Raw genomic sequence first — 27,951 nt, 5'->3', positions numbered from 1 at the left:
TTTCTCTAGTTGTGGCGAGCGGGGGCTACTCTTCGTTGCGGTGTGCAGGCTTCTCATTGCGGTGGCTTCTCTTGTTGCGGGTCACGGGCTCTAGGCACGTGGCTTCAGTAGTTGCGGTTTGCGGGCTCTAGAGCGCAGGCTCAGTAGTTGTGGAACACCAGCTTAGTTGCTCCGCGGCATGTGGGATCTTCCCAGACCAGGGCTCGAACCCATGTCCCCTGCATTGGCAGGTGGATTCTTAACCACTGTGCCACCAGGGAAGTCCCTACCTATTATTCTTAATATTGCTATAATTCACAATTAACTTCTGAGATTCACCTACCTTTGGACTGGCCAAAATGAGATGTTAAAGAGTTCTGTTGGTGGGATGGATTATCTCAAGTTTCTCCAGCTATTTTATCATCATTGTTTTTTTACATACTCTGTTAGAGACTTGGCACTGTTTCATATTTACATTTTTTGGTGGGGATGGGAAATTCCAGAGGTTCAAAGTGGGAGCTTTTCTATTTCCCGGAATTGCAGTAGTAAATTCGACATACCCAAGGGCAGGTGAAATCACCATAGGAACTTTTTTGTTTCTCTGTGACCTCATTTAATGTTATCACAACTTATTCCTTTAGATACTTTCTCCTCCACATGCCCCAACAGTCAAAATAGCCCTCTTATTAGATTAGGTTTCCTAATTAAAAGTTCCTGTTGATCCTGTATCCCAAAGTTCCTAGAATTCTGCAATGTTGTCCTTTGTCCAAAGTTTTAATAGAGTGTAGTGTTTCCAGACAGATCTACTACTGTAACAGATCAGGAGGGAAGGAAATTAAAGTTATTTGTGCTGTCCTAGGAGAGGATCTGGCTTGATCTTCAGGGCAAAGCTCTTTAAACTCAGAGGGTGAATCAGAGGAGGTGTGTTGAAGTGCTTCCTTTCCTGTATGTACTGAGAAAACATGTTCTTAAAATTTGTAAGCTCTTTGTCTTGGAGATTCCCTTTGGCTTCATTCCCAGCGCTTTTCAACTGCATGAGTTGCGGGTTTGCCAAGATTCCTTCTATGGCTGTAGCTTCTGTATCTGCTAGAATTGGACTTTTTTTGTGCTTCTTTAATCTCTTTTGTAAATGTATTAAGTTGCTAGTGGGCCTCTTATGTTTTTGAGATTTTGCTATCCCCAAATCTAATGATCCATGACCAGAGAAGACTCTTTATCTCTACCTTCCCTGGCTTCTAAAATTCTATTTTTAAAAAAATATTTATTTATTTATTATTTATTTTGGCTGCGCCAGGTCTTAGTTGCGGCACGCGGGATCTTCGTTGACACATGCAGGATCTTTAGCTGTGGCATGCAGAATCTTTAGTTGCAGCATGCAAACTCTTAGTTGTGGCATGCATGTGGGGTCTAGTTCCCTGACCAGGGATCGAACCAGGGCCCGCTGCATTGGGAGTGCGGAGTCTTAGCCACTGAACCACCAGGGAAGTCCCTCAAATCCTTTTTCATTTTTCTAGCAGCTTATCCTACAGCCTCCAGTAAAGGCTACTAAGAGAGGGCCTACATTTTTTTAAGAGAAAGATTGTAAACTGTGCCTGTCCAATATGGTAGCCACTAGTCACATATGGCTGTCATTTAAATTTAACTAGTTTAGAATTAAATGAAAATTTCAGCCCATTGGTTGCACCAGCCAAGGGCATTTTCAGTGCTCAAGAGTACATGTGGCTAGTGGCTGCTCTATTGGGCAGCTCAGATATAAACATTTCCATCAAAGCAGAAAGGTCTATTGGGCAGGGCTGCTCTAGATGTTCTCTGATGAGCACACTCACTTTATAGATACTATGACTCTCTACTTCTGTAGACCTTCTTCTTTCTAAAGTTAATTTTGAAGGGTTGCCTTCTGTTGGTATATTTCTTTATGTTCAGTTATTTAACAAAAATATAAATATTGCAACAGAGCAATGATTAGTATATTTTCATGGCTGCTGTCCGAGGCACAGCCAAACTGCAGAAGTGCTGGTGCTGCCAAAGCCTCTACATTTGGCCATATTTATCCCGACTTTTTTTTTTTTAAACTTTTGGATGCGTTGGGTCTTCGTTGCGGCGAGCAGGGTCTACTCTTTGTTGCGGTGCACGGGCTTCTCATTGCGGTGGCTTCTCTTGTTGCAGAGCATGGGCTTTAGGGCAGGTGGGCTTCAGTAGTTGTGGCGCACGGGCTTAGTTGCTCCGCAGCATGTGAGGTCTTCCCAGACCAGGGCTCGAACCGCGTCCGCTGCATTGGCAGGCGGATTCTTAACCACTGCACCACCAGGGGAGTCCCACTCCAACATTCTTTACAAAAAAGTTAGAGAAAAGGTTACATATATAAAAGTCAGGGTAGGGACTTCCCTGGTGGTGCAGTGGTTAAGAATCCGCCTGCCAATGCAGCCGACGCGGTTCGAGCCCTGGTCTGGGAAGACCTCACATGCTGCGGAGCAACTAAGCCCGTGCGCCACAACTACGGAACCTGCGCTCTAGAGCCTGCAAGCCACAACTACTGAAGCCGCGCGCCTAGAGCCGGTGCTCTGCAACAAGAGAAGCCACCACAAAGAAGAGTAGCCCCTGCTCACCGCAACTAGAGAAAGCCTGCGCGCAGCAATGAAGACCAAACGCAGCCAAATAAATAAAAAATTTTAAAATGTATATATATTAAAAAAAAACCGTTGGCGTATTCCAACAAATTGTTCACAAATCCCTCGATTTCTTGTTCCAAGGCTAAATCCCACTGTTGGCCACTAGGTGGAGACGGGAGCCTATTGAACATTCTCTAGCTTTACAGAACATGTAAAATTCAGATTCTTGGCAATGGATAATCTGACTTTTCCCTCAAATCTTAGACTATTTCTCATAAAAATTACCCCACAGTTTTATTTATTTTTCTTAAAGTTTTGTATTTATTTAAATTTTTTTTTTACTTTTTATTTATTTATTTATTTATGTATTTACTATTATTATTATTTTGGCCACATCGCGTGGCATGTGGGATCTTAGTTCTCTGACCAGGGATCAAACCTGTGCCCCCTGCATTGGGAGCACAGAGTCTTAACCACTGGACAGCCAGGGAAGATCCTAATTTTATTATTTTTTATTGAAGTATAATGTATTATACTTACATGTATAAGTATTATTGAAGTATAATGTATTATTATACATTATATATAATGTAATGTATATATAATGTATTATACATTATATATTATATATATAATGTATAATGTATTATTGAAGTACAATGTTGTGTTAATCTCTGCTGTACAGCAAAGTGATTCAGCTATACATATATATATTCTTTTTCATATTCTTTTCCATTATGGTTTATCCAAGATATTGAATATAGTTCCCTGTGCTATACAGTAGGACCTTGCTGTTTATCCATCCTGTATATAATAGTTTACATCTGCTCATCCCAGACTCCCAGTCCTTCCCTCTCCCATCCACAGTTTTAGTTTCCCATAGTTGTCCAATAAAACAGGGAAAGGAAAGAAGTACGAAATCATTTAACTTCCATGTTTCCTTGTGACAACCCTCTACCCCCACTAGGACAAGCTTCAAAACCCGATTTGATGGTTAGAATCCTGAGTTAACTTACAGCTTTATGACTGCAGTCTGATAACACCACATTAGAAGGAATTCTTGGCCAAACAGAAAGTCAGGGAGACCATCTTCTTTTTGTCAAACCCTATATTAATCTATTGGTTCTGCTTATAAGCAGAGGATGGATTGTTCAGTATTCTACGGTAACAGTCAAAATGATTTTTTTAACATCTTTATTGGGGTATAATTGCTTTACAATGGTGTGTTAGTTTCTGCTTTATAACAAAGTGAATCAGTTATACATATACATATGTTCCCATATCTCTTCCCTCTTGTGTCTCCCTCCCTCCCACTCTCCCTATCTCACCCCTCCAGGCGGTCACAAACCACCGAGCTGATCTCCCTGTGCTATGCGGCTGCTTCCTACTAGCTATCTACCTTACGTTTGGTAGTGTATATATGTCAATGCCTCTCTCTCGCTTTGTCACAGCTTACCCTTCCCCCTCCCCATATCCTCAAGTCCATTCTCTAGTAAGTCTGTGTCTTTATTCCTGTCTTACCCCTAGGTTCTTCATGACATTTTTTTTTCTTAAATTCCATATATATGTGTTAGCATAGTCAAAATGATTTTTAAACTAAGTTTAAAAATGTGGCTACAAAACAGAAATAGAGTCACAGGTGTAGAAAACAAACTTATGGTTACCAAGGGGGAAAGGGAGGGAGGGATAAATTGGGAGATTGGGATTGACATATACACGCTACTATATATAAAATAGATAACTAATAAGGGACTACTGTACAGCACAGGGAACTCTACTCAATACCCTGTAATGATCTATATGGGAAAAGAACCTAAATAAGAGTGGATATATGTATATGCACAATCGATTCAGTTTGTTGTCAGCAGAAACGAACACAACATTGTAAATCAACTATACTCCAATAAAAATTAATTTTAAAAATGTGGCAATCACCCCCAAAGTTCTGGATCTTGGAGTGGAGACTTCCACAAGAGCCAATGTCAGCCCATCAGGTCCCAGCTTCAGGGGCTGAAGGGAGACCGGGGGGAGAGGCTGGTCCCCATGTCTGAGGGCCAGTCACGAAGGTGGTTACTTTCTGAGGTTTTCTAACAAGGAGAGAGTCTTTAGGATTTCCCAGGGCAGGGATAAACGCACACTAGGGTCACCAGCTCTCCTTTGCTCCTAGCCCAGACCACAGGGGTTGAGGAGGAAAAACACGGGGTGGTGTGGCCCCGAGGCGTAGTGAGTGGACCCCAGAGCTTGGAGTCCAGAGGGTCATAAGGGAGTAACTCACTTCACGGTGACAGGTCTGTCCAGACTGGGGTGCTCCACGTGGCAGGGGTAGACGTCTCCCTGCTGACGGGTCATTTCCAGCATCACCAGGAGCTGGGAGGTCCAGTCTCCACCATAGATCAGGTGGGTGGACACAACCCCAGCTGTTTTCTTCTGTCCATTCAGGAACCGGCGGACTTGCACGTGGCCTGGATAGAAATCAGTCACATGGCAGACGAGCAGGTTGTGTGCTTGCAAGAGCTCTTTCTTGGAGGGGGAGACGTTCACTTTAGCTTGGAGTAGGAGTGCGGGAAAGAATCTTGTTATGACCATGGAGATAGCTAATGAGTGCGTTGAGTGATTTTCTTGCCAAATTGACATTTTTAAAAAAATCTAAATTGAAGTATGGTTAACGTATAAGATTATATAAGTTACAGTTGTACAATACAGTGATTCACCATTTTTAAGCCAAATTGACTTTTAGATTTTAAAGATGAATATATCATCCATTAAGCTATTTGGAGGCAGAAGATGGGGGACAGAGTAGGAAAAACAGAGTAAAACATTCAATTTTTCCAAGAAGGGCCTTGTCAGACACAATAAAGAGAGAGCAGAGAGGAACAGGAGAGGGCCAAAGTCAGCACTATAATACTTTCTATAACACCTTCACCAGACACGTATAGTCTGGTAACTAATATTCTTTGAACAGAAATGTTGAACCAGTGGTGAAGCTACCTAAATTGACATTTTCCTATCTTGTTCAAAGGGATGTATCATACTGCCAAACATGATCTTAGAATCAGAATATATTCAGCCAATAGCATTCTTTTGATCTCTTGGTCTGATATCCTCATTAGAAAAAGAGAAGAAAAGAAGTAGCTTGATTCATTCTTCATTTAATGTATGTTTCCTGGTCTCCTCTACCCACCTCCCCCAACTCCAAAAAAAAAGAAAATTGTAGCAAGAGCCACAAACCCAATATTTTTTGTGTGTTTAATTAACAGGGAGTCTGGCCTTTTCCCATGCTGGTCTGGCCCCCATGCACCGTGAAGCCTTCTGGACTCAGGCCACCCAGCCTGGGACCCACTGAGCTCGGAGATGGGATGGGGAGTGCTTCCCTCCTCTGCTGCCCGAGCCCACCCCTTCCAGGGTCTTCTCTCTCCCACCCACCCTTTCACCTCTGTGCTTCAGGGTGAAACCGTTGTCCATGTGTAGTCTGTCTGCACAGCAAGTCCACCGCGTTCTGTCTCAGTCCCAGGAACTCTCTCTGGATGTTCCAAATCTTGGCAGGGTTTTCTTTTTTTACATTTAAAAACATTTTATTGAAGTACAGTTGATTTACAATGTTGTGTTAATTTCTGCTGTACAGCAAAGTGACTTAGTTATACATATATATCCTTTTGCATATTCTTTTCCATTATTTTTTTTCAGTTATACATATACATGTATCTATTCTTTTTCACATTCTTTTCCCATTTGGGTTATTACAGAGTACTGAGCAGAGTCCTTTGTTCTATATAGTAGGTCCTTGTTGGTTATCTATTTTAAATATACCAGTGTGTACATGTCAATCCCAAACTCCTGATCTATCCCTCCCCACCCCCTTCCCCCCCCCAGTAACCATAAGTTAGTTCTCTAAGTCTGTTTCTATTTTATAAATAAGTTCATTTGTATCATTATTTTTAGATTCTACATATAAGCAATATCAATATCATCAGCAATATCAGCAATATCATCAAATTTGTCTTTCTCTGTCTGACTTACTTCACTTAGTATGATAATCTCTAGGTCCATCCATGTTGCTGTAAATGGCATTATTTCATTCTTTTTAACGGCTGAGTAATATTCCATTTTATATATACCACATCTTTATCTATTCATCTGTCAATGGACATTTAGGTTGCTTCCAAGTCTTGGCTATTGTAAAAAGCTCTGCTGTAAACATGCAGTGATGTGCTCCATCTTGGTCACAGCCACAAATGCCCCCACGGCACTGTCAAACTGGATGTACACCACTCTGTTATAAAGGTATCACTTCCAGTAGCGGTCCATCACTCCCAGTAGCAGTCACTCCTCCTCTGTACACGTACAGCTCTGTGGAAGGTAGAGAACAGGGCAGAGCTGGGCTGGGAGAGGCTACCATGCCCCCAAGAGACTCTGCCCACTTTCCCTGTGACGTCGAGTGGCTGCATCCAGGACCACATAGTGGTCTTTTGCCTCTTTTCTCCTAAGTCTCCATCCTCCTTCAGCAGAGTGTGTGATTGGAGAACTCAGAGACCTCCCTCTGCCTTCTGTCCAGAGCAGAGTCACAATTACTACTTTGTGTTCAGTGTTTTCTCTCTATCCCCTCACCTCACCTCCAGCCTCTGTGCAGTTCTCTCTCAAGGCATTGACACATCAATTCAGTGTTATTCCTGTTGACATAAAGGTATTTTGATGACTACCCCTAAACCCATTACCTCCCAGTGTGAAATGATAGAATATACAATGTTCTTGGACTCAGTCATGTGACCTCGGAGAAATCACAGAACCCCCTGGTCCAAAGTTTTCCTACCCCATAAATGGAGGATTTAACTAAATCATCTCTGAGGTCCTTTCCAGCGTTAATCATAAAGAGCCCTACCCTAGAGAACCTTCAGGTCTAAGAGGAAAACAAGCAGGTGGACAGGTGGAGAGAGACGGAGAGAGTGACATGACATCTCCTTAGGGTATCTCTTGACTTCTCACTGGTCCTCATCTGCTGGAAAGATCATCATCTCCTTAGGGGCCTGTGAGGGGAGAAATAGAAGGGAGCAGGTGTAAAGGAATGAAGGATGCACTGCTAACCGGGGAGTCCTAACCACACTGTCCTACTACAGGTGACAACCTTTCTGTGACAGAAGAGGACAGAGGGGAGTCCCCAGCATCAGATCTACTTTATGTATTTATTTATTTATCATCTGCATGCACAGCTTGCGGGATCTTAGTTCCCCGACCAGGGATTGAACCCAGGGCCACAGCAGTTAAAGCGCAGAGTCCTAACTTCTGAATCGCCAGGGAATTCTAATGTTTTTTTTTGGTCAGATCTCCTTTAAACCTCCAGTCCCTTTGAATCTCTGTGCTCCTCAGCACCAATGATGGGTGTCTCCAGAGACTCCTCCAAATCCTGGCTATCTGTGATTCCACTCACACTTAGCCCCTTGCAAAGGGCCTGACATATAGAAAGCACTTAATACATGTTGAAATTTGAAGTATGGTGGCAAGGTGATCCCCACACTGATCTGTAAGCCTCGGTCTCCTCTGGGACTTCTTCCTACACAGCATCCTTCCTGAGAAATACCAGAGACCAATAAATACCTGTGTGTCAGAGCTGGACATCTCTGGTGCCTTCTTTGTGACTCCAGGGCCTGTCCCTGGTCTCGCTATAATTTCAAGTCCCTAGTAGCACGTATCTCGGACACGTAATGTGGGTGCGGATACTGCAGTCTGTGACCTGCCAGGAGGTAAGTCTTGAGAATGTTCGCTCTGCCCTGCGTCCTTCCCTAGCCGAGAGCAGGAGGTGGAGGGAACAAGGATGGTTGCTGTTCCCTACGGGGCTGATTTACTCTGAACTATTCCTCACATTGTCCCTATGCTGCTGCCGACCTCCTTTGACACCCCTTTTATTTCACCCAGAATTCTGATCACCTCTAGACCCCCGGGGTGCCCCTCCTACTCTAGGTGCCCCATCTTCTAGGAGACCTACTTTTTAAAAATTTTTATTGAAATATAGTTGATTTACAGTTTTGTGTTAGTTTCAGGGGTATAGCAAAGCGATTCAGTTTTATATATATATATTCTTTTTTTTACATTCTCTAATGTTATAGGTTATTACAAGATATTGAGTATAGTTCCCTGTGCTATACAGTAGGTCCTTGTTGTTTATCTGTTTTATATATAGTAGTGTGTATATTTTAATCTCAAACTCCTAATTTATCCCTCCCCCACTCCCCTTTGGTAACCATAAGTTAGTTTTCTAACTCTATGAGTCTATTTACGTTTGTAAATAAGTTCATTGGCATCATTTCTTTAGATTCCACATATAAGCGATATCGTATGATATTTGTCTTTCTCTGCAGTAGACATAAAGTTTTGCAGGCGTTTCCCATAGAAACGTTGTTAAGCCCTTAGTGATTCAATGTTATCTTTGATACGACGTCATATTGCACTGTAGTCACTACTCTTCTGACAGCCCCGCCCCACCCGGCCAGGCTTTACTTTATTCCTGCTAACTTCTTTCAGGGGCATCTGTGAGCACCTTTGGAGACCCCAACATGTTAGCTAGTTTGCTCATGTCTGAATCGCAGTTGTGGATCAAGGTCTGATCTCTCCCATAGGGTCGAGAGCAAAGCATGGAGATACGGATGAGTATCTGCCTGAATTTGGGGAATTTTAACATAAACTACTTCACTGTTCTCTTACACATGGTCTTGGTGGTGATTTGGAACTAGAAATTAAGAGGTGCTATGAGGACTTGATACAGGAACCTTGAAGTCATGATATTATTATACATTACATATAAGGGGCAGCCGGAGGAGGAGGCCATTTCCTGTTTCTCACGTACCCTCTGGTCCTGTCCTGGTTCACAGTTACCAAAATAGTAACTCCCTCAGTTCAGGGAGCACCACCACCTCCAAAGAAAAACGACAGGTGTCCTTAAAAGAAGTATTAGTAAATATAGACTAGCCACTTAAAATGAGCATAAACAGTGCATTTACAAAAATAAGAGAAGCTATTGTGTAAAAAGAAAAAAACCTAGGGGATATAGGGAAAACTATATAGAAGGTCTAGGTGTAAAAATATATACTAGTCGGGAATTCCCTGGTGGTCCAGTGGTTAGGACTCGGCGCTTCCACTGCGGGGGTGGGGTGGGGGGTGGGGCACAGGTTTGATTCCTGGTCCGGGAACTAGGATCCCGCAAGCCAAGAGGCGCGGCCAAACAAAAACAAAACAAAACAAACAAACTATATATATATATAGTTTTTTCTTTCAAAAGAAAAACCACATTAATGAGAATAAATATTGGGAGAGGTACAACTGAAAAACAGTTAGTAAGCTGGAGTACTAGACTACAGAGCTCTCTTAGAATAAAAGATGGAAGGATAAAGAAATTGAAAACAGAGAAGAAAAGCCGAAAGAGATGAAAGAGAGACATGCCCAATGTGGGTAATATGGATTTCATAAAAATAGAGAGGAGAAATAGTTACAGAAATAAAAGAGACAAATTCTTAGAATTAAAACATAAAGAGCCTCCTTAATATCCTACAGTAAGATTTGGACAAACCCATTTTAGATACAATATAACGAATTTTACAATAGCAGACAATGAGAGAATTCTAAAAGATTCTGGAGAGATACACTGACAGCAGACTTCCTAATGCCAACAATGGATGCAAAAAAGTCATTGGGATAATATTATTTAAAATATTAAAGAGAAAAAAGTCAAACTTAGAATTTAATACAACAGCTAAATGTTATTCAAAGTGATGATATAATAAAAACGTTCTCAAGCATACAAAGCTTCAGAAGGTTTGCCCACAAATACATTGAAAACACTTTTGGAGGAAGTATTCCAATAAGAGAAAATTTCAGGAGGTGCCAAAAAGGTATGGGAAGTAAGACTGATCAAATACCTTGGTGAAGGAGAAGTATTTGAATGTATTTGAAAGCATGCTAAGGTGCTTATCTGGTTAGAGGGAAGATGGGGGAGGTACAGACAACACTTTTTAAAAAAAAGATGATGGAATACATGCACCCCAATGTTCACTGCAGTACCATTTACAACAGCCAGGATATGGAAGCAGCCTAAATGTCCATCGATGGATGAATGGATGCAGAAGCTGTGGTACATATATACAAAGGAATACTACTCAGCCATAAAAAAGAATGAAATAATGCCATTTGCAATTACATGGATGGACCTAGAGATTGTTATACTGAGTGAAGTAACTCATACAGAGAAAGCCAAATATCACGATATCACTCATGTGTGAAATCTAAAAAATGGTATAAATGAACTTATTTACAAAACAGAAATAGAGTCACAGATGTAGAAAACAGACTTATGGTTACTAAGGGGGAAGGAGGGAGATACATTGGGAGATTGGGATTGACATATACACACTAATATATATAAAATAGATAACTAATAAGAACCTATTGTATAGCACAGGGAACTCAATACTCTGTAATGACCTATATGGGAAAAGAATCTAAAAAAGGGTTGATATGTATATGTATAACTGATTCACTTTGCTGTAGAACAGAAACTAACACAATATTGTAAATCAACGCCACTCAGTGTAGGAAAGAGCATCAGAGCAGGTGGTTTTTGTTTGTTTTTTTGTGCCAAAAAGCAGTCCATAGACTGCCTGCCCAAGAATCATCTAGGGAGCATGCTAAACACGCAGGTCCCCTGGCCCTACTTTGGAAAAGTTACTCTAACTCAGGTCAGGATGGAACCCAGGAATCTGCATTTTTAACACACTTCGCGGCTGATCCTCCTGTGTGGCCAGGTTTGGAAACACAGACTCAGATGATTTCTTAGATCCCTTCCAAGTTGAAAATCATTTATTCAATCACTTTTGACACATTGCCTTCAGATATTTGGTTAGACTTCTCTTTACCAGGATAGACAGTTAACTTTATATATATATTTTACTTTAGACTAAATTCTGCCAGTGCCTCCCAATTAGAAGCCAAAAGTAAGGGTGATGCAGTCCACACAGGTCAACCTCCAGGCTGAGACACGGGCATAGAGGACATGGAGGGACTCGTGGAGGTTACCCAGCACCCTCTGCCCTCCTCAGAAAGGTCCACTGGAACTCCTTATGGCTCTTTTTCACTCTAAACATCTCTAACAGTTATACAGTTTTCCTCACATAATGAAATAAAGTAATATTTTAAAACATGATTTAAAGATTTAAAAGATTTTTTCTACTGTGTAGCCAGTGTTTCCCTTTTAAAGTTTCTTAGTAAAAAAAAAATTTTTTTTTTTTTTTTGCGGTACGCGGGCCTCTCACTGTTGGGGCCTCTCCCGTTGCGGAGCACAGGCTCCGGACGCGCAGGCTCAGCGGCCATGGCTCACGGGCCCAGCCGCTCCGCGGCATGTGGGATCTTCCCGGACCGGGGCACGAACCCGTGTCCCCTGCATCGGCAGGCGGACTCTCAACCACTGCGCCACCAGGGAAGCCCTTTCCTTTTTTTTTGGCCATGCCATGTGGTTTGCAGGATCTTAGCTCCCTGACCAGGGATTGAACCTATGTCCCCTGAAGTGGAAGCATAGAGTCCTAACCCCTGGACAGCCAAGGAATCCCCAAATTTATTTTATTATTTAACTCCAAATTGGTCCACAGAAACGTATAGGACGAGTAGGAGTCCCTACACCATGGATTAAGATAGAGGATTTGTTTGAGCTCAGCTATGCGGTGCTCTGATGGCCTTTCCTCTCCCTTCACAGGATACATTCTTGGAGGATGTAGAAACAGTTAATCTAAGCCCCTCCCATCCCTTTGACTTCCTGTGGACCAAGCCTCCCTGGTGCTCGTGGGCCCAATGAATTCTTCCATCTTCTCACCCAGGCTCTTTCCTCTACTTCTTTCCCCAGCAACAGCTACATTTAACTCAGAGAATTTCTCTGATTGGCTGAATACAGCAGGGGGCTCCCTCATCCTAGAATCTGTTTCTTCCTCTTTACCTTCCCCCTCTTCCTTTACCCTCCACACCGACTGGGACTTAGTTGGTTAAAGCACCAGGGGACAATGGTCCTCAGTGGGGGGCTGGTCCTGGGACTCCACACCTTGATGACCCTCCTGAGCCCCCAGGAAGCTGGGGCCATCAAGGGTGAGTGCAGAGGGTGCTGGGTGAGGAGAGGAGATTAAGGGCGTGGGGTTACACGCCAGATGGTACAGAGAGTGAACAGTTCCTTTCCTCTGGTTTATGGGCAACTTCTGTTACCCGCATCCCTCTCACCTCTATCAGGTCTGTCCTGGACCTAAAATATAGATGCAGCTCAGCCCAGCATCACATTCAGGTGCCTCCTCATTCCTCCCTCCTCTCTGAGACCCAAACCTCCGTCCTACTGCTGCCCAGCATCCTGATTTCTGTACCACTTCCTGGCTTCGGGAGAGCCCATTTTCTATTGCTGTATTTATCACCAGGTCAATAGGTAGCTGTTTATCTGTCTTCATCCTGCTCTAGACTTGAGCTCCTTGTGTGCGGGGTCCATAGCTGGTTTGTCTGTATATCCTTGGGGCCTGATATCGTGCTGGGCACATGGTGGTTTCTCACGATCATTGCACAAATAATTTCATAGAATTATAAAGGCATCTTATCAACGAACACCTAACTCCCAATTTCTAGAAAATTGAGCCTCAGTCATGGGAAGACACACATTTGATCATAATGATCTGAGACAGAAGAGTTGTGACATGAACCCTGAACTTCTGACTCCTTTTCCACTGCTCTTTGCAATACCTTGGGCTGCCTTTTTCTATCCCTTCAGTCTCTGGTCACAAATCTTAATTCTTACTCCTGCCCGCTATCACCTGTTTTCCCTCACATCCTCTTGCGCTGCATCTCTGTGCCCAAAGCTCCATGGATGCTCTTAACCTTACTTATTTTCTCCTCATCCCACCCCTACTCACCTCTCATCTCACACACAGGACCTGGTAGCACAGCTGGGGCAGACCATCAGAGCCAAGATTTAACTCTGGGGATCCCAAGCCTGAGTTTAGGCAACCTCTCTTCTTCCCAACCCGGTATGCCAGGCTGCACCCATGACTCTGTGCTGGCCAGTGTGCAGGGGATGTGCCCATGCCCTCCATCCTCTCCCTCCCGTCCCTTGGCAACCCTTCTACTCTCCAAGGACCAGCTCAGCGTCAGAACGGGACTCTGCCCCCACACAGAACCAAGGATGGGGCACAGCTCAGAGACTCAATACATCACATCTGATGGATGAGATTGATACCTTTTCTTTTCTCCCCCGACCCCTGAACTCACCCAATACAGCTGACCACATGGGCTCCTACGGACCAGCCTTCTACCAGTCCTATGATGGCTCGGGTCAGTTCACCCACGATTTCGATGGAGAGCAGCTGTTCTCTGTGGACCTGAAGAAGAGGGAGGCTGTGTGGCGTCTGCCTGAATTTGGCAACTTCGCCTACTTTGACCCGCAGCATGGGCTGGCCAGTATCACGATGATCAAAGCGCATCTGGACGTCTTGGTGGAGCGCTCGAACCGTACCAGAGCCGCCAACGGTACCGGCCTTTCCTCTGTGCCCCCCTCCACTAAGCCCCTGGCAGGCAGGGGAGGCCCAGAGAAGCCTCCTCTCCCCCTCACAGGCCTCTATGGACTCCTGGGCTCCACTCTCGGAATCTGAGACTGTTGTGCTCAGGCCCTTTCCTTCCCAGGAGGTGCTGGATCTTCTCAGATTCCTTCAGCAACCTCTTCCTCTTGAGAAATGACCCCTCCCGCTGTACTCCCCATCAGGGACCTGGCAGATACAGGACCCCCAGGGGCCCCCTCTGCCCTCCACAATCTCTCATCCCTCTGTCCCCCTGCTTCTATCCTGGTGTCACCATCCTAGACCATTCCCTGCTCTCGGAAAGCTAATAGGAGGAAACACCCTTCAATCCCAGCCCTGATAAGGCCCAGCTGGAGGGCTGAGCCTGTGGGATTCAGGGCCTGGTTCCTCCTAGTGCCCCCAAGAGTGACTGTGCTGCCCAAGTCTCACGTGGAGCTGGGCCAGCCCAACGTCCTCATCTGCGCCGTGGAGAACATCTTCCCCCCTGTCATCAATATCACCTGGCTGCGCAACGGTCAGACCATCACCGAGGGGGTGGCCCAGACCAGCTTCTATGCCCAGCCCAACCATCTGTTCCGGAAGTTCCACTACTTGCCCTTCGTGCCCTCGGTGGATGACTTCTATGACTGCAAGGTGGAGCACTGGGGCCTGGACCAGCCGCTCTTTAGGCACTGGGGTACGAAGCCCCCTCCCCAGGCCCCCCTTCTCACACCCGTGTGTCCTTCACTCTGGAATCCCTTTGCCCGACCCCCTGACCCTCTCTTTCTCTCCCAGAGCCCCAGGTGCCTACCCTGCTGCCTGACACCACAGAGACCCTGGTCTTCACCCTCGGCCTGGCCCTTGGCCTGACCGGCTTCCTCGTGGGCGTCATCCTCATCGTCACAGGCACATGCCTGTCCAGCACCCCCAGGTGCGCAGGACCCGGGAGTCTGGTGGGGAGGAAAGCAGATGACTCTGCATGGGACTAGGGTGGAGGATGAGAGATTCTGTGGGGAGGGGTGGGGTCAGGGACGAGTGGTAGGCAGGGAATAGAAGAGAAGAGGTGAGGCGAGGGTGTCAGGTTTGGGGGAGGTGGGCAGAGATGGGATCCCAGAAGTGTGAGCTGGGACAACATTGGTCATATGGTTTTTGCTACTTTAGGTAATGGCCCTTCTGAGAGAAACAGGTAGGGGAGACACCCTACGGCTTCCTGGCAAGTGTCTGACAGCCCTTGGATGCTCAGTGTCAGAGCCTACCACATTCATCCCCACCGTGCTGACTTTGAATGGCATCAACCTCTGTCCTACAGGTCTCCTCCTTTTTGGCTCCTGTACTCAAGGCAGGGACTTGTGGGGCACCAAGGAGTTCCCTTTCCCACCCCCAAAACACACACACACACACACACACACACACACACACTTTCTTGCTCTACCCAAAGCCCTGGCTAGCAGCAGTAAAATTTTAAACAGTGTTTGCACTGTATTCATTTTACCAGGTCTTGGCCAATTCTTTCAGGGTGTAAGGGATGCTGGGATCTGGAAGTGGGGACTTCTGGGGATGACTACTGAGCATGACCACCTGCTACTGGGGATTGACAATCATTCCCGGGCCAGTCTAGCTACGTCTTGCTCCATTTGACTCATCAGTTTGGGTCCCCTTGTGTGTCACGTGTGAACGGACTGTTTCACATGGACATCATGAAATCAACATCCTGAATTCGGATTTGCCCCAAAAGGGATGCAGAGTATCCTGTTCATTGCAACTCCCCGCAACCAATGACAGTTCTACAGGGCACCAGGAGAGGAAACGTTCATGGAAATTTCAGTCTTGTCCAGATTTACTCTGTCATGAAGAGGCCATTGGTATCCAGCCATGATCTACAATGTCATCTCCTTTTTCTACATTCCCTAGAGTCCCAAGCATGGCAAAGAGGCCCAAGGCTTGGGTAGGATGGCCATATCTTCTGCCTGGGGTCAATCATATCAGGTAGGAGGGTAGCAGTGTAGATCATCAAGGTATCTGGTAAGAGGAAGGTCTAGGAGAGATCCACCTGAATGCTCTCTAAATCTGTGGCCTGGAAGGTTTTAGGTTACTGTGAACAAAATTTAAAATGCACACAAAGTGGTAACTAACTATACAAAGTAGTTTATGTCAAGTACCAAGTGAGTGGTACAGATTAATGGTTTTCAAACTGGAATACAGAGAAGAGTCACTTGAGAGCCTTTTAAAAAGTACAGGCTTCTCCCAGATCTACTGAATTAGAATCTCGGGGCTGGGGAGAGTGGTGGCAGGGAGTCTGTAATATTTTAACATGCTCTAGATGGTGCCGATGAAGCCATCCTGGACCCAGGCTGTGGTCTGGGAACAGGGACCCATGGACAGAGTCTGGTGCTATTGGAGGTCATTGGAAGAGGGGATCCCTGAGGTCTGAGTAGTCCAGGAGGGCTTTCTGGAAAACCTGGTTTTTTTAGGGCATGAAAGTTGAGGAAGGGACTTCCCAGTGGTTAAAACTCTGTGCTTCTAATGCAGGGGCACAGGTTCGATCCCCGGTTAGGGAACATGCTGTTCCACACAGCCAAAAAAGAAAAAGTTGAGCAAGATACAGGTGAGTAGGGGCAAGATGGGGGTTGGAACTGGGAGCATTTGGTCCTGGAAAAGAGAGAAACCAAGAGATTATGGGGACTCTGTGGATTTCCCAAGAGAGAATAAGTGGGGGGAAATCGATGGCCAGAAGAGGACTCGGATGGAAGTGGGAGAAGATTGTTCTAATCCAGGTTTTTGCTTGCCAGTCACAGAAACCCTATTAAAATGGTTATAGACAAAAGGAGAGGGTGTTTACAATAAAGACACAAGAGTGGTATTCAGAACCCAAGGGTGGGTTTGAGCCAGGCCCTGCAAGGAACAGAACTCAGAGTGGAAGAGCCAGCAGAACGCAGAGCAGTCCGTCTTGCTCTCTCTCTCTGGGCCATATGGTCCCTGTTTTCTAGATCCCTCGGTACGTCAGCCATATTCTCTCCCTATGGACTGACTGTCCTTTTCAGCCGACATGTCAACCCTATAGGTCCTGTGTTTGTATGTCACCTCAGCTCTAGCCGCCCACAGAGACTGTGTCTCCCAGTCACAATTTTAAATCATTGAAAAAACAAACGACTGCCCAAACTGGGGGAAAGTATCCACCCCAGCCCAATGTACTGTGACCAGGGGACCAAGATCCCATAGTACAAACATGGTGGTGGCTGGCACCCACCTCTGGGGTGAGGAGTCGGGTCGTTCTCAGAGAAAGATCTCAGAAGACACCGCAAGAGATGTCTGTCCCCATAGTGCCCTGATCTCTGCTGATCTTTTACTTAAAACTTAACTTAATGCATCCTTGGAAACGTGTTTCTCTCATCTCTGTCCTAATGTTTAATAAAGTCATAAAAGTGTCCTGTCTTGAACAGACTGGTGGTTGCCAAGGCGGGGCTGTTGGGGAAGGGATGGAGTGGGAGTTTGGGGTTAGCAGATGTAAACTCTTATATATAGAATAGATAAACAACAAGGTCCTACTGTAGAGCACAGAGAACTATATTCAATATCCTATGATAAACCATAATGGAAAAGAATATTAAAAAAAGAATGTATATATATGTACAACTGAATCACTTTGCTGTACAGCAGTAATTAGCACAACATTGTTAATTAACTATACTTCAGAAAAAAAAAAAGTGTCCTCTTTTGACCAGAAGTGTGCTTTTTTTCACTATGAATATATTACCCAGAAATCACTAGAAACAATTTGGAAGGAATATGGAGCTATTCCAAAACTTTTAGGTTTATGTATCTGCCTTCACACTCACATTTTTTTTTCTTCTAGTCTCAAAGTAAATTATCTCTCATTAAAAAAAAAATTGTCCTGCATTCCTTTTTTTAAATAAATTTATTTATTTTTAATTTTTGGCTGCGCTGGGTCTTCACTGCTGTGTGCGGGCTTTCTCCAGTTGCAGCGAGCGGGGGTTACTCTTCGTTGTGGGGCACAGGCTTACCGCGGTGGCTTCTCTTGCTGCGAGCACAACCTCTAGGTGCGCAGGCTTCAGTAGTTGTGGTACACGGGCTTTGGTTGTTGTGGCTCGCGGGCTCTAGAACGCAGGCTCAGTATTTGTGGTGCACAGGCTTAGATGCTCCGCGGCATGTGGGATCTTCCCAGACCAGGGATCGAGCCCATGTCCCCTACATAGGCAGGCGGATTCTTAACCACTGAGCCACCAGGGAAGCCCTGTTCTGCATTCTTTTTTTTTTTTTTTTTTTTTTGGGGGTTCGCGGGCCTCTCACTGTTGTGGCCTCTCTCATTGCGGAGCACAGGCTCCGGACGCGCAGGCTCAGCGGCCATGGCTCATGGGCCCAGCCGCTCCGCGGCATGTGGGATCTTCCCGGACCGGGGCACGAACCCGTGTCCCCTGCATCGGCAGGCGGACTCTCAACCACTGTGCCACCAGGGAAGCCCTGTTCTGCATTCTTGATCTGACTTCTTTCAGTCTCTTTTAGAATAGACAGTCACCTTCTCTTCTGTATTTTCAAACTCTCCCCCTTTGCAGAGTTCCCTCTCCACAGATAATAAACATATCATCACTCTCATATACTGAGAACATTAAATCTCCTCTCTGTCCTATAACCCATACCTCACAAGCTCCTCCCATCACTTTCTCTGAAAGAGGATTCTGCATGGGCTGCATCCACATCCCCTCTTCCAATCTACTTTCTTTCTTAAAATTTTAATTTTTAACAACGTAATTTTATCCACATAGTTTAGAGAATCCAATAGTTCTACCAGATTTGTGTAAAAAAAATTCCAGTCTCTAGCCCCTTCTCCTATCATGTTCTTGTCCCCAGAGTTGATAAGTTTTCAACTGTTTTTAACTAATTCTGTTAATACTGACCTTCTGTCTCTAAATAGTATTCTTGCTTTGCTATATCTTGATTTTGCAGCTTCAGGCCTTTTCTCTTTACTTCCTGCTATGGAAGAAGAGGATTTAAATTTTTTCATCCTCACACCACACACATGCACCCCTTCCTCTAATATAGTTATATTGTAATTTTGGCTAGGTTGGTGTTCAGTGTTTATGTTATTATGATCTTATGAAGGGTATTCATAGCCAAACTACAGAGTAAACCATGCCTGCTCTTCCTTTCCTAGACAACTTCGTGATTTCCCTGGGATGAATAATCGGCCTGTTCTCTCTTTGCTTGGTTTTCTTGGTACCTGTCATTAATGAATCACAAATTTCCTCACATACAATCAGCCACCCTGGGTATTCTGTCCATTTTACTGTCAGATAAAACTCCCAGAACCTTGTGTCAGCTTCGATCTTAACTAGTTGCTCTCAGTGAGACAGCTGTCATCCTGGGGCCACCATTTACCATCCTTGTCAGGGTTTACCTGTCCTCTGTGTTGGACATTCTGTTTCTTATATCCAGCTAGAAGAATGACCAGGTTTTGGAATTACTGACGAGATGTTACTTCTCCCAACCATTCATGCAACTCCTCTTGTTCAGACTTTCTCACTTAGGATAGACTCTCGATTCCTTACTGGCTAAGGCTCTCCAACCTCACCCCTCCTCCCGCCTTCCTTCTTTCATTAAGTTACAGCCACACTCTCTTTCCTTAGACTCCTCCTGCCTGTGATCTTAACATCAATGCTTCCAACTCATCATTCATTCACAACACATGTGGTAAAAATTCAGAGGCTTCCCTGATCAGCTTTGCTAAATAAACCACCCATCTCCAGTCCTTTTCGATCACAAGACTCCATTTATCTTTGTGGCCCGACATCTCTCCTGGAATGGAGGCCCTCCTCTCAGGCTTTCTTTCCTCCTTCGGGGGCGTGACCCGTCATGTAGAAACGTCACTTCCTCCCTTCTCTCCATCTCTCCCCTCATCTCCAGTCATTTCCATTAACTGTGGTTTGGCTGTCTTGTGGTTTGATTCTACCTCCTGTGGAGGCTCCAAATTTGAGTACACCTCCTCTTCCCAGGAGAAGACTCCCTGGCATTTCTGCCTCCCGGAGACTTTCTGTTGCCCCGTCCCCAGAGCCCCAGCGCCACTCCTGAGACTCGGTTGGATTCCCACTTTTCCTTCATTCCTTCCCTCAGGCCTGCTCTGCTCCAGGCACAAGTTCTTACCATAACGCCTGGAACACGGCAGTTACTCAGTAACTGACCAAAGAGTAAGATGTAGTCTGCTCAGCTCTCAGATTCCTTGATGACACACCCAAATGAAGAAAACATTTAAAAACTTTCTGCTGTTATTGACATGATTGCTTTTATGATTACTATTAGCTTTCATGTATTGAGCACTTCCAATGTGCCAAGCACTAAACACTTACATCTGTCAAAGCTATGAGTTTGCACACCTACCATGGTGTTTCCTAAATTGTTCCATGGAGCTCAAATGTTCTGAAGGATGTTAATAACTTAATTAAAAACAAATCAATGTAAGTAACCTTTTTTTTTTCTAAAACATATTTTAATATGGGTAAGGAAATGCCAAACGTAAGTATGCAGGTTTTAGTATATAGCAATCTGCCTTTCAAAAATGACATGCCATGTTTGGTAATAGCAAAGGATTGGAAAGATGTCCAACAAGAATGGAAACGCTGAAAGAGCTACGGTACCTCCATGAGGAGGAGAAATATTAAGCTGTTAGAAAGAATGAAGAAGATCTCTTTACGCTGATATGGAGGGATCCCTAGGATGCAGTGGAAAAATGCAAGATACAGAAGAATGTACATACTGTGTGCTACCTTGGGGTAAGAAAGAGGGAAGATATATGTTTGCAGAAAGCCACACTGAAAAGATAAACCAGAAATTGTTAAAAAACTGGTAGGGGGGAAGAGCAGAGTTGAGGGAATGCGTTTGAGGCAACAGGGATAAAAGTGAATATTGACTTTTGAAATATACAAATGCTTTACAATTTTTATAAACATGAAACAAAAAGCCCTAAAATTTAAAACAAACATAAACAACTGAACCTAGAGAGAAGACTTATTTTAACTCCTATTAGAAAACAGTACTGTATATTCTTAGTGGACTATATTCTAAGGATAAAAAGTAGTACTAAAAGCGTTGATAGTCATTCAGTAGTTTTATCATCAGTAATAATATTGTATTGTTATTTTGAAACTATGTTTATATATATTATAGGATAAAGCAACTCAGGAATGATGTAATGTATTTGGGAACCATGATTTTAGCGTATAAAAGGAAAGAAAAATGTAGCTGAATTAAAACCCTAATATTAAATTTGAATTAGAAACATCAATTTAAACTAATGATTTATAAATATATATATTTTCTAGCTCTAGCAAATGAAAGAACCTGGAAGCAATGGTCCTTCAGGAGCGATGGGCATCCTTAGAGCACAGATTGTGGTTTCCTAATACCATTACCCAATAAAAGGAACTGGAGTTTCTTAGAGAAGTGACTTATTTCAAGTCTAGGCTAGGGAAAACACAAAGCAAGCTTGTTTCAGAAAACAAGAAAGTGCTCAAAGACTACCAGAGTCATGTCAAAAGAAAAGAGCAGCCACCTTGAAGGGGTCCCACTGGCCAAATTTGGGACAATTTGAGGATTAAAAAAAATTACTATAATCAACTTAAACACATTGAATGGATAAAAACGCATGAGTCCCTAATAATAATCAAATAAAGATAAAGCAAACAAGCAACAACAACAAGACTTTTCTATGACCACTGGGTGTAATATTCTATTTCCAACAAAGAAAATTGGTACTTAAACAAAACAAGTGGGCTTCCCTCGTGGCGCAGTGGTTGAGAATCTGCCTGCTAATGCAGGGGACACAGGTTCGAGCCCTGGTGTGGGAAGATCCCACATGCCGCGGAGCAACTAGGCCCGTGAGCCACAACTACTGAGCCCGCGTGTCTGGAGCCTGTGCTCTGCAACAAGAGAGGCCGCGATAGTGAGAGGCCCGCGCACTGCGATGAAGAGTGGCACCCGCTTGCCACAACTAGAGAAAGCCCTCACACAGAAACGAAGGCCCAACATAGCCATAAATAAATAAATAAATAAAAAATCACACACACAAAAAACAAACAAACAAAAGAAAAACCAAGCAGATATCCTGACTTTTCAGAAGGAACTCTATAGTTCCCTGGTTGAGAAAATGTCTTCCTTTCAGATGATGGCCAGCTGGGAAAAAATAGAATGATAAAATCAGTATTTTGCAACCCTAATATGAGAATTGTTTCAGGGAAGGCATCTAGATGTTAGGAGAACAGATGACTGGAAACGGGAGAGTCCCATTACACCAAAGTATCATGCCTACAGATTGTTTGCTATTGATGAAAGGGAGAAAATATCTTCACAGAGGAGAGAGATCTGGCTGTCACTGCCTCAGCTCGGCAATCCAACTTGTCTTCACCAGTAATGAGACAACAACACGGTCATCACATCCTTCTTGATGAGATGAAAAGTACACAGTATCACCTATGAAGAATTATAGTCAAAAAGATCTTTAATCCGAATCTGATCAAGCCTTCTGTTCAAAGTTCTAGTTTATAGAAAATACATTGGATAGAGGAATAAGTCAAATGCAGCCAGGAAGAAATAATCATACAAATTCAGAATGTGAGATATTCTGTAAGAAAATTGGCCTGGTCTCTTTAAAAACAACATTAAAAAAAAGGAGGAGGGGGCGATTAAGAGAGACTTGAGAGACATTACAATCAGATTTAGTGGGTGATTCTTGGCAACATCTTTGGGGGAAAACAGATATAAAGACACTTTTGAGACAAATGGGAAAATAGACTGGGTAACCAGTGATATTTGGAAATTATTTTCAATTTTTTTCAATATGATTACTGTACTGTGGTTATATAGCAAGACAACTTTAAGTATTTAGAAAAAATGCCATGATGTCTTTATTTTGAAATGGATGCAGATATACACACACACACACACATACATGCGCAGTTGCAACAAATATGGCAAAATCTTGATAGCTGTTGAATCTATGTTATGGGTAGTCAAGTATTCTTCGTGCTTTTTCCAGCTTTTCTTTACATTTGAAATTTTCATAATATTTCATAATAAAGTGTGTGTGTGTGTGTGTGTGTGTGTGCTGTTTTTGAAAATAGCAGGAAATTAAATGAGAGATCATTGGATTCCTGAACCCATGAGTTGATATATGCTACTGATTGAATAATTACTCCTCTGTAATAGATATTTTGTACTTTAAATATAAATAATTTTAATCGTTTGTTCTTTTTTTAAATTAAAATAAAGTAAGTGTGATGTAATGCCTTTTTTTTGTTGTTGTTACATTACATGGTTATTAAATACACACATAAAATTTGGCCATTTCTTCCAGCAACCTTTTCATCCCCAGGTTCAAAGCACAGCCTCATTTTATCCTGGAAGCCCTACAGTTGCTTCCTCAATATCTTATCCTTTGAGAAAATGTTCTGTAGTCAAAAGTTACTATCACACTGCCTATAGTCATCTCAGGAACACCAAGAGTTAAGTTCAACGGTAAAAATATTAAGATGGTTTGTAATTTTGTACTTTTATCCATGTTCGAGATTTTTATTGTCAATCCCAATCAGAAAAGAGAGAAGATTAATCAAAATATTTTAAAAAAGGAGAAGATACAAAATTTCCAAAGTCTTACAAAGTTCATGTAATTTTTATTATTATTATTATTTTTAATTTATTTTTTGGCTGCATCTCTGTTGCTACTCACGGGCTTTCTCTAGCTTCAGCGAGCAGGCACTACTCTTCCTTGTGGTGGTGCTCGTGTTTCTCTAATTGAGATGACTTCTCTTGTTGTGGAGCACGGGCTCTAGGCACGTGGGCTTCTGTAGTTGCAGCACGTGGGCCCTAGAGCACGTGGGCTTCAGTAGTTGCGGCACACAGGCTGTAGAGCTCAGGCTCAGTAGTTGTGGTGCACGGGCTTAGTTGCTCTGCGGCATGTGGGACCTTCCTGGACCAGGGATTGAACCCATGTTCCCTGCATTGGCAAGCAGATTCTTAACAACTGCACCACCAGGGAAGCCCTGGTCTATAATTTTTTCATCCTTTTTCTCTCCTTCTTACACAGTCCATACAAGCCGAGATATCCCCCTCCCCAACTTTCTTCTTGTGGACCCTGTCCAGCTGGTCAGAGCCCCATCTCCTTCACATCCACCACCTATACCCTGGCAGCCTTTTTCCTTCACAAAGGTCCCAGTCTCTAAGCCAAGCCTGAAGGATGGTAAGTGTGAATAGTCACCATTCAGACATTACTCAGTGATATTACTGAGTGAATACCACTCAAAGTGAATAATTACCACTCATCTTGGTTCTTCTTCACACAGCAAAAGTCATCATTGGGGATTCCCTCACCTGTACTGATGGAACAATGTTGTTTCATTTCTCCTTTTGTGTCTTCACACTTCCTAATATTTCTTCAGCTAAGCTCAATTTAGTTGGGCTTGGTGAAAAAAAATTATTTTTCTACAACATGGTGAAATCTTGGGCAAAGCTACACTTAAAAAGATGTTGAGGGGCTTCCCTGGTGGCGCAGTGGTTGAGAGTCCGGCTGCAAATGCAGGGGACACGGGTTCGTGCCCCGGTCCGGGAAGACCCCACATGCCGCGGAGCGGCTGGGCCCGTGAGCCATGGCCGCTGAGCCTGCGCGTCCGGAGCCTGTGCTCCGCAACAGGAGAGGCCACAGCAGTGAGAGGCCCGCGTACCGCAAAAAAAAAAAAAAAAAAAAAAAAAAAAAAAAAAAGATGTTGAGGAGGCAGAGTCAAGATGGAGGTGCGGAAAGACGCAGAGTTAGGGTCTTCCCACAACTAGGGCACCTGCCGGCTGCTGGTGGGGGACTCTGACACCCAGGGAGTGGGAGGAACCCCAAAGTGAACACATAGGATGTAGGGGGACTGAGGGGGGAGGAGAAGTGGAGGTCAGACAGGATTGGTGCACCTAAGGCTGGGAAGATAAGGAGAGACAGGCGGGAGGGGCCATCCCAGATCGGAGGAGCAGGAGAGGAAAGAAGGGTGTTTGCCCCACCCACTCGAGCCCACGAAGCCTGCTGGGCTCCCAAGTGAGGTCCCCTGCCCTCTGAGACCAGGGGTGGGGGGCACGCCTGGGCCCCTTCTGTTCCTTGAGCCTAAGCCCCACCCCCACAGCCCCCAGGGCCTTTTCCATCCCTGTGGGTCCTGAGCATTGGCCCCGCCCACCACCCAAACCTCACCCTTGCTTGGCCCTGCCCTCCACAGCCAAGGCCTTCCCCCCCACACACACCCTTTATTTTTGCTGCCCCAGGTGGCTTGCGGGATCTTGGTTCATGAGCCTGGGGTTGGGCGGAAGCTCCTGTGGTGGAAGCTCCAAGTCCAAGCGCTGGACTAACAGTGAACCTCAGACCACAGGGAATATTCATCGGAGTGAGGTCTCACTGAGTTCCTCATCTCAGCACCAAGACCCAGCTCTACGAAACAGCCTACAAACTCGAGTTTTGGAAGCCTCAGGCCAAACAACCAGTAAGACAGGAACACAGTCCCACTCATAAAAAAAAAAAAAAAAAAAATGAGACAGCAAAAAAATATATCACAGATGAAGGAGCAAGGTAAAAACCTACAAGACCAAATAAATGAAGAAGAAATAGACAATATACATGAAAAAGAATTCAGAGAAATGATAGTAAAAATGATCCAGAATCTCGGAAATAGAATGGAGGCATGGATTGAGAAAATACAAGAAATGTTTAACAAAGATCTAGAAGAACTAAAGACCAAACAGAGAAGAACAACAGAATAACTGAGATGAAAAATACACTACAAGGAATCAATAACAAAATAACTGAGGCCAAAGAATGAATAAATGAGCTGGAAGACAAAATGGTGGAAATAACTGCTGAGGAGCAGAATAAAGAAAAAAGAATGAGAAGAATTGAAGACAATCTCAGAGACCTCTGGGACAACACTAAATGCACCAACATTCGAATTATAGGGGTCGCAGAAAAAGAAGAGAAAAAGAAAGGGTCTGAGAAAATATTTGAAGAGATTATAGTTGAAAATTTCCCTAACATGGGAAAGGAAATAGTCACCCAAGTCCAGGAAGCACAGAGACTCCCATACAGGGTGAATCTTAGGAAACACTCCAAGACACATATTAATCAAACTAACAAAAATTAAAGTCAAAGAAAAAATATTAAAAGCAGCAAAGGAAAAACAAAAAATAACATACAAAGGAATCCTCATAAGGTTATCAGCTGATTTTTCAGTGGAAACTCTACAGGCCAGAAGGGAGTGGCAGGATATACTTAAAGTGATGAAAGAAAAACCTACAACCAAGATTACTCTATCCAGCAAGGATCTCTTTCATATTTGGTGGAGAAGTCAAAAGCTTTTCAGACAAGCAAAAGCTAAGAGAATTCAGCACCACCAATCCAGCACTACAACAAATGCTAAAGAAACGTCTCTAAGCAGGAAACACAAGAGAAGAAAAGGACCCACAAAAACAAACTCAAAACAATTAAGAAAATGGTAATAGGAACATACATATCGATAATAACCTTGAATGTAAATGGATTAAATGCCCCAACCAAAAGACACAGACTGGCTGAATGGATACAAAAACAAGACCCATATATATGCTGTCTACAAGAGACCCACTTCAGACGTAGGGACACATACAGACTGAAAGTGAAGGGATGGAAAAAGATATTCCATGCAAATGGAAATCAAAAGAAAGCTGGAGTAGCATTACTTGTAGCAGATAAAATAGACTTTAAAATAAAGACTGTTACAAGAGATAAGGAGGGACACTACATAATGATCAAAGGATCAATCCAAGAAGAAGATATAACAATTATAAATGTTTATGCACCCAACATAGGAACACCTTAATACATAAGGCAAATGCTAACAACCATGAAAGGAGAAATCGACAGTAACACAATAATAGTAAGGGACTTTAACACCCCACTTACACCAGTGGACAGATCATCCAAACAAAATAAATAAGAAAACACAAGCTCTAAATGACTCAAGAGACCAGATAGATCTAATAGATATTTATAGAACATTTCACACAAAAGTGGCAAAATACACTTTCTTCTCAAGTGCACATGGAACATTTTCCAGGACAGATCACATCTTGGGTCACAAATCAAGCCTTGGTAAATTTAAGAAAATTGAAATCATATTAAGCACTTTTTCTGGCCACAACACTATGAGACTGGAAATCAATTACAGGAAAAAAATCTGTAAAAAACACAAATACATGGAGGTTAAACAGTGCACTACTAAATAACCAAGAGATAACTGAAGAAATCAAAGAAGAAATTAAAAAATACATGGAAGCAAATGACAATGAAAACACGATGACCCAAAACCTATGGGAGACAGCAAAAGCAGTTCTAAGAGGGAAGTTTATAGCAATACAATCTCACCTCAAGAAACAAGAAAAATCTCAAATAAACAATCTAACCCTACACTTAAAAAAACTAGAGAAAGAAGAACAAAGAAAACAAAAGTCAGTAGAAGGAAATAAATCGTAAAAATCAGAGCAGAAATAAATGAAATAGAAATGAAGAAAACAATAGCAAAGATCAATAAAACTAAAAGCTGGTTCTTTGAGAAGATAAACAGAATTGATAAACCCTTAGCCAGACTCATCAAGAAAAAAAGGGAGAGGACACAAATCAATAAAATTAGAAATGAAAAAGGAGAAATCACAGCTGACACTACAGAAATACAAAGGATTATAAGAGACCGCTACAAACAACTAGATGCCAATAAAATGGACAACCACGAAGAAATGAACAAATTCTT

The 27,951-nt window shown here is 43.4% G+C and overlaps 2 protein-coding genes across 2 annotated transcripts in view; one reads left to right on the top strand and one right to left on the bottom strand.

Annotated features, from left to right (window-relative positions):
* RPS18 (ribosomal protein S18) overlaps positions 1–27,951 on the bottom strand; it is a 148,655-nt gene that overhangs the window by 99,900 nt on the left and 20,804 nt on the right. The window lies entirely within an intron of this gene.
* LOC309967751 (HLA class II histocompatibility antigen, DO alpha chain-like) lies at positions 12,620–15,116 on the top strand (the record flags this gene model as incomplete). The annotated part of the gene is given in 5 exon segments (XM_082848575.1): positions 12,620–12,701; positions 13,869–14,117; positions 14,559–14,840; positions 14,939–15,096; positions 15,099–15,116. Coding segments are annotated over 5 exon segments (789 nt in total).

Source organism: Leucopleurus acutus (assembly GCF_964270905.1).
Source record: "Leucopleurus acutus genome assembly, chromosome: 10".
In the NCBI taxonomy this organism is placed as follows: Eukaryota; Metazoa; Chordata; class Mammalia; order Artiodactyla; family Delphinidae; genus Leucopleurus; species Leucopleurus acutus.
Note: the sequence above shows the minus strand (reverse complement) of the source record. Positions and strands in the feature narration are given on the sequence as shown.